Source organism: Mesoplodon mirus (genome assembly GCF_964341445.2).
Source record: "Mesoplodon mirus genome assembly, chromosome: 8".
Classification (NCBI taxonomy): Eukaryota; Metazoa; Chordata; class Mammalia; order Artiodactyla; family Ziphiidae; genus Mesoplodon; species Mesoplodon mirus.
The window spans coordinates 89,135,420-89,151,240 of record NC_138984.1 but is presented as its reverse complement, the minus strand read 5'-3'; the positions used below and the strand labels follow the sequence as shown (position 1 = coordinate 89,151,240).

General features: G+C 35.3%; 1 protein-coding gene across 3 annotated transcripts in view; it reads left to right on the top strand.

Moving 5' to 3' along the window:
• CHN1 (chimerin 1) overlaps nucleotides 1–15,821 on the top strand; it is a 194,962-nt gene that overhangs the window by 64,837 nt on the left and 114,304 nt on the right. For 2 of the 3 annotated variants that reach the window (XM_082630061.1, XM_082630059.1), the window contains 2 exons: nucleotides 2,806–2,837; nucleotides 5,152–5,265. The exons of the other annotated variant lie outside the window; for it this stretch is intronic. In XM_082630061.1, coding sequence (XP_082486187.1) covers nucleotides 2,806–2,837; nucleotides 5,152–5,265 — 146 coding nt within the window. The remainder of the gene's footprint in view (nucleotides 1–2,805; nucleotides 2,838–5,151; nucleotides 5,266–15,821) is intronic. 3 annotated transcript variants of the gene reach the window in all.

The following is a 15,821-nucleotide window of genomic DNA, read 5'->3' as shown; positions in this document are numbered from 1 at the left end:
AGTATTTTACCTTCAACCACCTGCAAAGATCTCGTGATTTGATGGAAAGGCCATGATCTCCTCTTTTCAAAATGTTGGGGGCCCCCATTCTAATGTGTCTGAGACTCCACTGTTAGGTTGTATGGAAGTTAATCTTGATTTCTGTTTTTTTAAAGGTGACGTTCTTTATTAAAAAAATTTTTTTACAGACACTACTAAAGTCCCTTTTTTGCTTTTCCCTTGGGCCCCTCAGTTCAGTTACCTCCCAGCTTCCTATAGGTACCATTTGAATTTGGTATATATTTTTCCGGATATCTCTCTATGCTATAAATATATATTATTGCATGTGCATGTGCTTTTCCTAAGTGGTATCATACTGTATTACTTATTTTATAGCTTATAACTATACTATTCAATAGTTTGTCTTGGTGACCTCTTCATGTTAGTTCCTGTAGTTCTACATCATTCCTTAAAACCATGCATGTTATGCTATAAAGCAGTTTAGTTATTCCCCTATTGGTATATATTTACTTCCATTTTTAAAATGACTGTGAACAGTGCTTCAGTGAACATTCTTATATATGTTTTCATGTGTACATGTGCGAGTGTTCCTCTACAGTAAATACTGAGGGTTTGCACATTTTTAGTTTGAATAGACACTGCAAAATTGTTCTTCCGGATAACATTTCACCATATAATACAGTAGAACTGTAAATTAATTATTTAAGACCTAAACATTGAATTTTTTTCTCAAAAGCAAAAGTTTGCTTTCAAACAAAAGTAGATGCATGACCCTACTCTAATAAGCTCTGGACCTAAAAATAGAATAGCCATCCTCTGTAGCTATAGGGACCAACTGGTATATTTTTAGTACACTGAGTTTTATGAGCAGAGAAATTATGCAACAAGACCAAATCAGGTGGAATTTACTTTGAGAATATAAATAACCTGACTAGAATGTCAGCAGACAACAGAAGATTCCTAAAGGGTAAAGTATTATTTAAATATAATGTTCAGGAAGAGGTAAAATCGTGTCTCTCCTACAGAAATGAAGATGAACATGTGTTAAAAATGTATTTTCTCACCACAAGAAGAGAGAAGCCCGTGAGCTGCAACGAAGACTCGACACAGCCGCCCCCTGCCATAAAAATGTATTTTCTCATGTGATATGAGGAAACCAGGCAGATGTTAATAATCAGTTCAAAGGGAAAAGTCAAAATAGCATATATTTATAGGAATTCAAGGAATGTTGAGATGAATTGTAGTTAAAAACAAAACCTGTTTTTCCCCTGAGAAGGGGTAGGGAAGAAGTCAATAAAATCACTACCACACAGGAAAAGTGTGTGTGTGTGTGTGTGTGTGTGTGTGTGTATCAGTTACCTACATCTTATAGAGTTCCAAATAGCTCAAAGACAATGATCTGGGCTACATAAGCCAGCAGTGTATGCTATATATCATGCATTTCATTGAAATACAAAATTTATTTATCCAAGACGAATAAATATCTCAAGTTTGCTGAAACAGTACCAGACCTTGATGACCTGTGGATAGGTAACCTAGACTTGGTAGTCAGGCTCTGTGTAGAGGTGAAGGGAAGACAGTCACTGAAAGGATAGACTTTGAGTTTAGCTTTGGGAACTGCCATATTTAACTAATTCAGATGAGTCAGTGTCAAATAGACATAGAGTTTGGGCCCTTCTTGCTATTCCTGAGTAAGAATCCCAGTTTTACCTTAGGCTCTACGAAGAAACCTTGAACAAGTTCTCTAACCTCTCTGATTCTCAGTTTTCTTCCATCAATAAAATGAGAATGATAATACTGTCTTAATGAGGATGCAGTAGGATAATTCATCTCATTGTGAGGATTAAATGATCTCCAAATGTAATTATAGCACAAAGCACAAACTCAATAAATGTAGTCCATGGTGTCACCCAGGTACCTCCTCGGGAAAACTTATTCCATTCCTGTCAGGACCCAGTTTACATGTCATCTCAGAGAGGTCTTTCCTGACTATCCAACTTAAATACCTCGTTAGTCCTCACTTTTCTGTTACTCATTCTTATTTTCATTACAGCCCTTATCACTACTTCCTATTTTCTTGTTTGTTTTATTTCTTTAAACTTATTTATTGTCTGTCTGTCATCATTAGAAAGTCTCAAAAGAGTAATCACTATTTTTGTCATGTTACAGGTAGGACAATGCTTATCACTTATTTGCCACTAAATAAATGTTTCTTGAATGAACAGGGCAAATATTTTAAGTCTACCCCTAGTAAAAGTTCCTTAGAATCTATTCTCCTGGACCTTTCTTTAGGTATAGTGAGCACACCAGCCATGAAAAGCTAGGGGAGATAAACTGTGGTGAGGGAATAGCTGGTGGGAGAACAGAAGGGCAAGATTATATGGAGATGTTAACAGAATGGAGAATATGGTGTAACAGGAAGGGAGAGGATGGGAGAGAAAGCCACAATCTGTTCTGACACAATCGTGGCATTAAGTTTTTGGATGTTTCATTTTACCTTTTGGATAAAGTGATGTAAGTATTTTTTCAGATTCATAAAATCCTAGAAATGAAAGATAATTTAGTCTGACTCTTTTTACACACACAGTGTTTTATAGATAAGAAAAAGGTCTGAGAGATGAAGTGACCAGTCCAAATGGCACAGTCAATCTGCTGATAGGACTGGAACCCCAGACTCTGATTTTTCTAATCTTATTCTAATTCTTTTTCTTAATATATGCTTTAGTTTGTCACATATTCAGAATGTTGAGTTATGTTCTGAACATTTCCATTTTCACAAATATCCTTTTTTCTCTTTCCCAATAGGTAGAAAATAGACCAAAGTATTACGGAAGAGAGTAAGTATGGATTATCAGAAAACATTTTGTAGATTGGAATGTGTAAGAGAGACAGGTAAATGGATGCTTTTAGTAAAAAAATAAAAGCAAGAGGAAGGAGGTATTCAAGTTTGAATGAGTTAAATTATTTTTCTGATTGTAAATGTTGTAGTTGGTGAAAATATAGAAAATAAAGATAAGTGTAGAGAAGAAAATAGCATGGGAAAATGTGTACGTGATAATGTTAAAATAAAGATGCAAGCCATATATGTAAATAAATAATGCTAGATGTATGTATATGAGGAAAAGTATATATTTGATTGTATGTGTTTATTAAGCATATAGATACATATACATACATGTATGCATGTAATAAGGTATGGGTGATTTATTCTACATTTATACTTTTATTTTCCAAATTTTCTGTAAGTAAATTCATGCTACCCAGAAATACCTAATGTTAACAGTTTGAAGTATTATCTTCTGAAGATCTATTTTCTTAATGGTTTTTAGAAAATTGAGTTATTATACATATACTTTTTGTAGCCTGATTTTTCCATTTAATATTAATAATGAGCATTTTTCTCTTTTATGAAAAATGTAATAATTTTTAAAGTCCTTAATTCTTCTGATTATTAAAAAAAAAAGAAATATAACCCTTCGAGGAAAGGAATAAAAATCACCTATAATCCCATCATTCCCCAAATAAAATCATTTGTTTTTCATGGCTGAAGATCATATCAGATAAACAATAATGTATATAACAAATATTTTTAAATTATCTAAAATTCTGTTTAAGTTTTCAGGACTCTTATGAGTAGAACCTAGGTACTTAGGAGTTGAGGGGAGCCACTGGTGTTCTTTATGGTTATACCATAATTTAGTCATTTCTCTGCTTTTGGCATATAGGTTGACTTTAAACGGTAGTATTAAAAGTAACACCGTAAGAAATATCTTAGTGCATTAATCTTTCTCTGGGGCGGAAATTTTGGGTCAGCTGGTATGAATAGTTTTAAGAGTCTTTAAATACCACCATCAAGTTTTGTTCCAAAATTTGTTTCCTTGAATGAGATTTTCTTCTGAATTAATTGGATTTTTAAAAACAAGGAGATATTAAATTTTACTAACTTTATTAGTTGGTGTCATGTAAACTTAAAATAATATACCAATATGCTAATCTAATATATGTGTTATTACCACAGATAGGTTACTATCTTCTTACTCCTACAGAATCAGAGTGGACCTGGTTCTGAAAGATTGAGGAATTTAAGGACATAAGAAATTCTAGGAGCCCATTGTTAAACCTCCTTGTTCTAATTGTCATGATTTGAGCATATGTACTACAAACTGCTTTAAGACTTAAATTGAGAAAGACCGAACTTTTCCCATGAGAAAAATTTCAAAAAGTTGCCACTTGAACCCTCGTAAAGTTCTTAAATTATTAAGGTGCTATTTCAGGGCCTTTTCAAAATATCATTCCAAATTCAAGGGACTGTTGGGTTTTTTGTACCTTTAAAAGCTACGGTCTCATGTGAGCAGTTGTTCAATTCAGTTTTCTTTGAGTTAATAAAAGGACATAATATTTGTGTAGGTTCTTTATAAACTGTACATCACCATACGAATATAAGGTGGTTTTATATTTTTAATATTAATCATTAGTTACCATGGATGTTTTTTAATTTTTCAGTGTTTTATGTCAGAATGTTATAGGTGAATCTACTGTGTTTGTATAAGGAGTGTGTTATTTTTGTTTACTCTTCTTCCTCCTTTTTTCTCTGTTAATCAAAAATAGGGTTTTAACAGGGAGTGAAAGCAAGTATTACAGTTGTTTGCTTTTGGCTTGAGTATGCAGTGATGCAGATTATGCACATTATTGAGCAATCATGCCAATTAAGGGCAACCCAGGGTACCTGGAAAATTGCCAACTTAGACTCTGAGCCAAAATTTTTGGAGCAATGCCACTGGTGTGAAGAAAGGAAGTGGGACACATTGCTGAGTGTTTTTTAGCATGTCCATATGGTCAGGCAGCTACATAAGAAGGGAATTGTCCTCTTGAGACAGGTGGTTGGTCTTCCGTAGATGGATGTGAATTTTGATTCCGTGATTGTTAAATGGATTGGAGAGCTACTTCGGTGCTGTTCTTGGCACCACAGAGAAGCTGGCCCCGGGCCAGGCCTAGAGAAACACAAGCATAGTTAAACCCAACTGCTCCCCTTCAATTTTATGGCAGCACTTTGTCTAGAAATCAACAAGAGAAGGTGGGAGGTTTTGTTTTATCTTGTTTTATTGAAAAAGGTGGAAAGCATGCAGTTTCTGAATTGACTTTGTTTCTTAGGTTTCATGGCATGATCTCCCGAGAAGCGGCAGACCAGCTCTTGAGTGTGGCTGAGGGGAGCTACCTCATTCGGGAGAGCCAGCGTCAGCCAGGAACCTACACTTTGGCTTTAAGGTTGGTCATGGACCTGTGATTATAACTGTGCCTCATTTAAAACCCTCTTAATAGAGGGCTTTAAATTTTAAAAGCATCCAGCATGTAATTGAATTGGTTCTTGTTTTCTTGGGACCTAATTACCATTTTAATAGCTTTGAGACTCTTAAAAAGTTCCTCATGAATGGTAGACTCAGTAATTAAGAACTGAAAAACTTTTAAGGCATTTTTATTGTAGCTGCTTTCTTCTATTTCATCTTACCCATTCCCTTCCATCTGTCCTGCTGTATCAGCTCCCATCTATTTCTTGAATAAGGAAAGGAACTAAAGAGAAAAGACCTTTGTACCTCGTAAAATTAAAGCCGATGTCATTTCTCTTGGGTTGGCTTTTGGTTCAAGCAGCTTTCCTTGGGAACTCCTGGCTCTTTCCTATCTACTGAACTTTGCCTAGCATTTTGGCTGTTCTTAGCTTACAGCACAGTGGCCAGAAACAAGTATTTCCACTAACCCTGCAATAATAACAGAGCAATAATACAATAGCATGCTTATCCATTGGGCTAACCTCCTGCCAGGACTCTAACCTCATTTAATCTTCACAGCAGGTCAAGGATGTGTGTACAATTTCTATCTCCACTTTACAGATACGGAAACAGAGGACCTAGAGGCTGAGTAACTTGGCCAAGGTTATACATTTAATAATTTGTGTAGCTGGTATTCACACCCAGACAATTTGGCTTCAGAGTCTATGCTCTTAATCACTCTACATTGCTGCCTCTCTAGAGGCTTGGAATAATTATCTATCGTCTTTGTTCATTCCTTCATTTGTTCATTCATGCATTCATTTATGCATTGTTTGGAAAAGATTTAAAAGTAGAAACTTTGAAGAAAGAGGTCAAAGAAATAACATTTCTTTTGGTAGCCACAGAGAGAGAAGAGAAAGCTAATATTATTGCTTAGGACTCTGATATGACCACGTCCAACTCCTTCTCCAATCACTTATGCCTAGGTGAGTGAGCAGGGACTGTTCTTACTCCCATCCACCAGATTTATTATTAATCTTTCTGGCAAAAGAATGGTATAATTCAGTATTTCCTCATGCTGAATTCTGAATCAATAGCATACTTGGACAGTAGAGCTTGTTAACAGGAGTTCATGGAAATCTGCTTTTATGGAAAATTATAAAGCGTAAATCCCCCTTCAGTTACTTAATTATGTTGCTTTTTCAGGTTTAAATTTTGGTATATAGGGGAAAAAGTCTGGGCTGAGAATTTAAATACCTACTCATTTTGCCACTAAATGAGCTAGACGACTAATTTGGAGCAAATCACAGGTATTCTTGAAGCCAGCTGCTTCATCTTTCTATTCCTAACATTTTATAATTCTAGGATTCTACAATACCACATATCCAAATAGATGGTCATCTGAGTGTCTGGGGTAGATAAGCCTTGATGTGCAGGCTAGTGGGCCAAAATAAGCAAGAAGGAGGTGGGGTGAAAGGAAAGAAAGCAATCTGTATACTCTCTTCCTTTTCCCTTTGTTGCCGTCTCTCCACCTTCTTCTGAGATCACTGGAATTTTAACTCAGTTTCACCTCATTGCAAAGTTCAGGTACTTTCTATCATCCTACATCGCCTCATAATGTGGTTTTCACGCTGTTTTTTACTGAATAACACCAGCAAACGCCCTAGGGCCAAGGATTCAGTGTGGAGAAAAGTAGCACCCAGATCTTCCAAATTCTTCCTCATTCCCACCCTCTCACCCTCTCTCATGCTACTCATGACTTCATAATCACTCACCGTCCACTTTGGCCCAGGAAATCCTAGAATTGGATTGAAGAATAGAGCAACATGGGATTGATGACAGTGCTTTTAATGTATAGGTCTGGGGTAACACGCAGTTTTCCTTTTGTTTTTGAAAATCATCATAAAGTTTTTACATGGAAAAGAAATAGTAAAAGGGCTTGTAGTGGAGGTAGGGAATTTGTGAGTATGCATCGTGAGTAATGTACATGCTGAAATATGATTTTCTTTGTTTTGAACTAGCTGTATGGCAGGGAAGTGTTAAACAGAATGTGATATAGAAGTTGTATTGATATATCTATTAATCTTATCTGATATTCCCCATTTCAACTAATGATTCTCCCAGTTAACGTCAGTCTGTTTTTAACAGAATGCATGATCCACTGGGGTAGGGAGGCAGTTTGAATTTACAGCCATCAGTGTTTATTATGCATTTACTGTGTTAAACAAAGGCCCTAAAATTAGGAATAAGTCCTTGATTTCAAGTTGTTCCATGGTCACCTCAACCTCACAATATGTCCAAAACCGAATTCATCAGTTTTCCTCCCAAATGTGCTGTAACACCTGTATCCCCTTAATAGCTGGTGACACTGTTATTTAGCCAGTTCACAAGACCGAAAGCAAGACATCATTTTTCTTTTCTCTTAGTTCTGTTTTAAGATGTTTGTAGGCCTGGCCTTATTCATTTAGAGGCCTCCATATCAAACACTATATCCCATATCAAATATATATATATTGCTGTTAACTTCGCTTTTTAAAATATAAATTGCTTTTGAAATTAACTTTAGATTTCCTTTTATGTTTTGGAGCCACACCTTTTTGTTCATATTTTATACCTTTTCATAGACTCTGGAAAGCCCAAGGTACTGTACCTATATTATCTAATGGTTAAAAGAACTTTTTCTTCTTGCTCATCTCACACAGCCAAGCCCAACAATCTTTTATTTCTTAAGTAATTTTCAAAATTTCCCCTTCTTTTCAATCAAGCCACCTCCTGGATTAGTTTCATTAGGAATTTACCTGTATCCAGCCTTATCCCCTCTAATGTATCTTCCATGGTATCATGAGTGATCAATCTTAAAATCTGATGCAGTGATCTGCAAAGTCGTAATGTTGAGTAGGACACAAGGTTTCAAAGGCCACACCTCCCTCTGTCACTGGCATCTCCCCCAAACCTGGGGAAGCCTAACCTTTACTGATGATCTTTGTGTATAATGTGAGGTACCAGTTCGGCAAGGATGTATTGTATGTGTGGTGTCACAGTATCAATTTTTTGCAGTCAGCAAGGAGATTTTCATTGCATGGCATGGAAGGTCGTCTGTGGTTGACATCCCACTTTCTTCTTCACCATCATCTTCTCTTACACGCCATCTCAGCCTGAATTTCTGGCCAGGCCTTGTCCTGCTTTTCTGCCTTGCCCATGTGGACCCCTTCGTTCAGAAAAAATGATTGTCGCTCAAAGTCTTTTATACAATGAAACACTAGACAGACATCCACATAGTTGGAGTGTGCAGTTGAAGATAAGATGCTCTCCCAGGCACTAGATTATATACCTCATGAAGCATGAAGTGTTTCCTATGACTTCGGGATTTTCTGTATGTTGATTTTGATAACATTTGTATTAGTTATAGTTTAATGAGGTATCATGGCATGTATTAGCTGCAAGTAACCTAAAATAAGAAGTTTTGTAGAAAACATTTTTCTTTGTATGATTTTCATAGTTTTATAACTAATTCTTTAAAAAATTTTTTTTATGTCATTCTATAGTTTTTCTCACTAGAAGGAAAAATTGTTCAGTGTTGTACATATGGAGTGACAAGTGAAAAAGATAGGACTGTGCATGTTTTGTATTATCCTTTTAATTAAATGTTAAGTGTATACAAAAGAATAGTTATAAGAAATATAAAATTATTACATATCATGATACTATAACTGTAGGTTTATTCATCATAAATTATTTCCTGAATTTTCCAAATTGTTTTTCCTCTGAGCTTCTCACTTCCTGACTTTCATCTCTCTGAACTTTAATTTGGACATTTTCTATTGACCTGTCTTCCAGTCCACTAGTCCTTTATTCTGCTCTCTTTGATCAGCTGTAAATCCATTCATTGAGTTCCTAATTTCATATACTGTGTTATTCCAGAATTTCCATTTACTTTTTTTTTTAAGATTCTAATCCTCTGATGAAATCGTTTCCTGCATTTTCTCCATCTTTTCCTATATATTCTTGAACTATAACCTATCAAAACTGTTGTTCACTATAAGTAACTGTTAGAATTACGTAAGCACCCCATGAATTCTTGGAAATAGTGAAATAAGAAGGTGAAAAGACTAGTGGAGAGCTAGTGTAAGTGATCATGTGAAATGACCTTTTAAATATGTGGTATCTGTTTTCTCATTGCCACCACTGTACCTGATAAGAATCTGGTTCTTATCAGATAAAAATCTGGTTTTCTTTTCCTGTTTTAAAAGAAGGAAGAAGGTTGGAGTGAGGAGGGAAAATGGATACCAGTTACACAGTATAGCACAGGTGACTGCATCATTAAAAACAACAGCACATCATCCCAAAATATTTACTTTGTAGCTATGAAAATAGGAAGTTTCTTCACATGGTAGAAACCATAGCAAAATCAAATAAAAGAGAACCTGTTATAAAAGAGAACCCATACAGATTGCAAACATCAATAAGAAATAATATTACATATGATTTAGGAGCTTTTATTGAGCTTTTGAATTCTGCCAGATATTATCCAATGGGTCAAAAAGGAAGACATTTAAGCTGCCTCATAAAGGTAGAATATAGGTTTGCCAGGTAGAGGATAGGATGTGATTATAAAAAAATGAGCATTTTGGGAAGAAGAAAAAGCCAAGGAAGGAATATATAGAACAGCATGGAACATTTGGTGTATGGCAGGCTGCTAGGACTCGGGGGTGCAGGAAGCTTTAGCAGTAAGTATGCCAGGAAAGGCTGGTATTTCATGCTTAAGAATTTGGACTTTATCTGTAGGAAATGGGAGTCACTGAAGACTTTTAATAGAAGAGAGTAATGGTTGAACATTTGTAATTTTAAAAGATTATTGTGGGAGCAATAAGAATAAATAAGTGGATTGGGTGGTGGGAATTAAGTTTTACCAGAATTATTTGATAATTAATTTAGTAAGTAGTTTTCCTTGGGCAATGGAAAAGTGATCTTCAAAAGAGATTCTAGATACCTTATTGATTTTAAAGGGTTCCCTTTGAGGAGAAATGTTAACTCCAAATTTGGCAACCCTAGGGACATTTCTGTTGAGTCTGACTCATTTTAGCTTCTCTAAACTTGGAGAAGAGCAAGATGACACACGTGTAAGAGTCTTGATAGTCTCCAAGTCCTGTGTTTAGATATTCCAGAACAGATTTTGGAAATATTCCAGAGAATGTTGCATACCCACAGTGCTTGGCACTTCCTGTTGATTTTATGCTGACCATAATGATAAGAATTATTTTGAAAAATTTTAGGTACTGGAAAACAAATGAGAATTAAAAAACTGAGAAAGCGTGATGTTTGGACATATATTTTCTTTAAACAGTATTTCTTATTTGATAAGTTCTGAAGTATACCCTATGTTAATCTACAAAATAAAATTCACTATACAGGACAGTATGTAGAGTATCATGCTATTTAATATACGTGTGTGTCTGTCTGTATGTATGTATGTATAGGGTATATATGTAAGTAGACAGCTGTCTAAAAGACTGATTGCCAGTGTTCATAGTGTTGTCTCTGAGTTTGAACTTAAAGGTGATTTTTACTTCTCTGTACCTTTCTGAGTTGTCTGATTTTTTTTCACAATGCCATGTGTATCATTTTTACAATCAAACAAAAAAAATCAATAGGGTTATTTTCATTTTGGGAAAAATTGAAGACACTAGCTGAAACCTTGGGTCAAAGTGAAAGACAGTACCTCCTAAGTCTTTGAAGATATGACTCCAAGTGAAATGTGTCACCTTATTTATTTATTTAATCATTAAATCATTGATCAGAAGGGGAGGGACAGCCTTGGGGGCAATAGAAAGGGAAGTCACAGAGGTGTGTTCTAGAGTCCAGGGTCTGTGGGAGAGGGGAGTCTTGACCAACATTGGCAGTGCTATCTCTAGTATGGAGATGCTCATAAAGGAACTGTGTGAGTCTCCCTGCCACTAACCATAATCAGTTGGGTTTCTTTGATGCAGTATTTCTCAGAGCCTGTGAGCATTTTTAATAGAACTATGCTGCATTTCCCAAACTCATTTGATTATGAGACCCTCTTTTTGTGGAATCTCTCTGTGAAACACTCTTTGAGAAATAGTCTATTAAACATTCAATTCACTCAGTTCCTCTTGCTCTGGACTCCATGTTCACCAAGTAACTTTCTTTTCTTTTGTTTTCTTTTTTTTTTTTTGAGGGTCTTTTTAAACTATTTTAAAAATTGAAGTATAGTTAATTTACAGTGTTGTGTTAGTTTCAGGTGGACAGCAAAGTGAGTCAGTTTTATATATATACATATATATATATTCTTTTTCAGATTCTTTTCCATTATAAATTATTACATGATATTGAATATAGTTCCCTGTGCAATACAGTAGGTCCTTGTTGTTTATCTGTTTTATATATAGTAGTGCGTATATGTTAATCCCAAACTCCTAATTTATCTACCCCCACAGCCCCCACTATCCCCTTTGGTGACCATAAGTTTGTTTCTATGTCTGTGAGTCTATTTTTGTTTTGTAAATAATTTCATTTGTATCATTTTTTTAGATTCCACATATAAGTGATATCATATGATATTAGTCTTTCTCTGACTTACTTCAAATCTATCCTGTTCCATTATCTATATGTCTGTTTTTGTGCCAGTACCATACTGTTTCAATTACTGTAGCTTTGTAGTATAGTCTGAAGTCAGGGAGTGTGATTCCTACAGCTCCATTCTTCTTTCTCAAGATTGCTTTGGCTATATGGGGTCTTTTGTGTTTCTGTACAAATTTAAAAATTTTTTGTTCTAGTTCTATGAAAAATGCCATTGGTAATTTGATAGGGATTGTATTGAATCTGTAGATTGCCTTGGGTAGTATGGTCATTTTAACAATGCTGATTCTTCTAATCCAAAAACATGGTATACCTTTCCATCTGTTTATGTCTTTTTTTTTTTTTTTTTTTTTTGCGGTACACGGGCCTCTCACTGTTGTGGCCTCTCCCGCTGCGGAGCACAGGCTCGGGACGCACAGGCTCAGTGGCCATGGCTCACGGGCCTAGCCTGTCCGCAGCATGTGGGATTTTCCCAGACCAGGGCACGAACCTGTGTCCCCTGCATTGGCAGGTGGACTCTCAACCACTGCGCCACCAGGGAAGCCCTGTTTGTGTCATTTTTAATTTCTTTCATTGTATCTAACAATTTTCAGAGTACAGGTCTTTTGCTTCCTTAGCTAGGTTTATTCCTAGGTATTTTATTCTTTTTGATACAGTGGTAAATGGGATTGTTTCCTTAATTTCTCTTCCTTATATTTTGTCATTAGTGTATAGATGCAGGATTTCTGTATATTAATTTTGTGTCCAGCAACTTTACTGAATTCATTGATGAGCTCTAGTAGGTTTCTGGTAGCATCTTTAGGATTTTCTGTGTATAGCATCATGTCATCTGTGAACAGTGACAGTTTTTACTTCTTCTTTTCCAATTTGGATTCCTTTTATATCTTTTTCCTCTCTGATTACTGTGGCTAGGACTTCCAAAACTATGTTGAATATAAATGACCACAGTGGGCCTCCTTATCTTGTTCCTGATCTTAGAGGAAATGCTTTCAGCTTTTCACAATTGACTATGATGTTAGCTGTGGGTTTGTCATATATGGCCTTTATTATGTTGAGGTATGTTTTCTGTGTGCCCACTTTCTGAAGAGTTTTGTTTTTCTTTAATCATAAATGGATGTTGAATTTTATCAAAAGCTTTTTCTAATCTTTTGAGGTGGTCATATGGTTTTTATTCTTCAATTTGTTAATGTGGTGTATCACATTGATTGATTTGTGGATATTGAAGAATCTTTGCATCCCTGGGATAAATCCCACTTGATCATGATGTATGATCCTTTTAATGTACTGTTGGAGTTGGTTTGCTAGTATTTTGTTGAGGATTTTTATGTCTGTAGTCATCAGTGATGTTGGCCTGTAATTTTCTCTTTTTGTGGTATCCTTGCCTGGTTTGGGTATCGGTGATGGTGGCCTCATAGAATGTAACTTTCTGATTAATGCCTTCTGATGTGGTTCATCTACAGGGAGGAAAAAACTTAAAATGTATAGTCTGACTCTTAAGAGCCTTTGAGTTATTTCTCACTTTCAGTTAATAAATTAGAATTAAATGTTGGGAGTACAGGGGAGAAAAGAAGGATAAAAATTTACCAGGTTTCTTCTGTTTGGTAAGTCAGATAGACACCCTCCCCATTTTTTTTTCTTTTTTTTTCAGACCCCTTTTTGATAAATGAACCTAAAAGACTTCTTGTTAACGTGTTCAGTTGATAGAGGAAAAAAATTTTAAGACCTAGTTACCTCACCAGTTCTTTTTCTTCCTGTTTTCTGATTTTTTTCCCTGTACCAAAAAAGGTTTACCTCCTATCCTAAGAGTGTTCTGAAACATGTACTTATGGCAACCAAGCACTGTTTCTATGTATTAACAAAAATTCAGCCTTTTTCTTTTTTTCTAACTTTATTCCCAAGCTTGGCTTTTGCATGTGTTGTCTTTTTTTTGCATGTGTTGTGTCTTTTTGCATGTGTTGTGTCTTTTTTTTTGCATGTGTTGTGTCTTTTTGCATGTGTATGTCTTTTTTTTTGCATGTGTTGTATGTGTGGCTTTTGCATGTGTTGTCTTTTTTTAAACTTTTCCCTTCTTTTAGTTATAAATAACATACCAATTCACCCATTTAAAGTGTACAAATCAATGGTTTTTAGTGCATTCACAGTTATGCGACATAATCAATCTTAGAACATTTAATCACCCTAAAAAGAAACTCCATACCCATTTACAGTCATTTCCCATTTCTCCCAATCCTCCCAGCCTCAGGTAACCATTAAACTACTTTTTTATCTCTGTAGATTTATACATCCTGGATGTTTCATAAAAGTGGAATTGTGTATATAATATGTATTCTTTTGTGAGTGGCTTCTTTCCCTTAGCATATTTCCAAGGTTCATCCATGTTGTTGCACATATCAGTACTTTATTTCTTTTTAATATCAATAATATTAATAAATTATAAATATTAATATTTATAATTTACATAAATTTATATTTATAATAAATTATAAATATTAATATTTAACATTAATAAGTAATATTTGAATACTGTTCCAGTATTTGGATATATATCATATTTTGCTTATCCATTCATCAATTGATGGACATTTGAGTTGTTTCCACTTTTTGGCTATTACGAATAATGCTACTATGAATAATGCTGTGTACAAGGCTTTGTGTGTACATATGTTTTTATTTCTCGTGGGTATATACCTAGGAGTGAAATTGCTGGATCATATTGTAACTCTGTTTATCATTTTGAGGAACTGCCAGATTTTTTTCCAAAGTCGTTTTACCATTTTATAGTCCCACCAGCAATGTGTGAGGGTTCTAATTTCTCCACTCCTCGCCAATACCTGTTATCATGTCTTTGATTTAAACAGTGGGTGTGACATCCTAGTGGGTGTGAAGTGGTATCTCATTGTGGTTTTGATTTGCATTTTACTCTCGAATGGTACTTCATTTTTCAGATTTTATGCACAGCATGGTTTTTATTAACTGATGTTCTTTCTATTCAAACTTCAGTTCCCTCTCAGAAACTATGCATCTATAGCAATGGGTTTAAAGCAGAAGGTAGAGCAATCAAAAAAGCGGATTTCAAGATATTTTTGGGTTTTGCATTTTTAAGGCACAGCATAAGGCAGATTCCACCGAGCAGTTCTTTTAGGGTGGAATTGAGTTTCAAGTACATTTCTGGCTAATCAACAGGAACTTTGATATAAGAGATAAAATTCCAACTCTCTGGCTGTCTACTCTGAAAGAGAAACTGGAATCTGACTTGTATATCTACTTTAAGGTGCAGTAGGAGACATACCAGGTTCTTTTAATGTAAGGTCTGTTTCTTGGTAACCAGAGACAGCTCCAGAATGTGTTGATAATGTGCCTCCTTTCCTATGAACGAGTTGTGTACCCACGTATTTTATTAATGGGCCTACTGGTTTTATACATATGGTAATAGTTAATGTTTACTGAATATTTACTGTGTCATGCACTGTGGTAAATACCTTATGTGAATTATCTTTCAGTATTTTCTAATGCTTTTTCATGTTGTGGCACCCATTGAAAATTATGCTGTCACATGGCACACTGAGAGTAAATGCAGGGGGCTGACTGTGGCCAAATGTGGCCAGTGCCAGGACTTGAGCTGCATCAGACCGTCCCGGCCTCTGAAAGGGCTGACAGATTTGATATCGTGTAGCCTCTAACCTCTGTTCCTGACAAACAGGTTGGAAAACTCAGTTTTATCTACAAAATCAGCCCATGGAGTAGATACTATATTTTCTGCGTTTTACAAGAAAACTGAGGCTTAACTTGCTCAAGAACAAAAAAGCTAAGAAACAGAAAATATAACCTGTTAAAAACAACATCCAAAGTAATAATAAAACATGTAGCACCATGTAAGTTGAAAAGGGGTGTGGCATAAGAGTAAACCCTTAGCTTTTAAGTCAATGAGGTTTTTTTTTTTTTTTTTTTTTTCTGCGA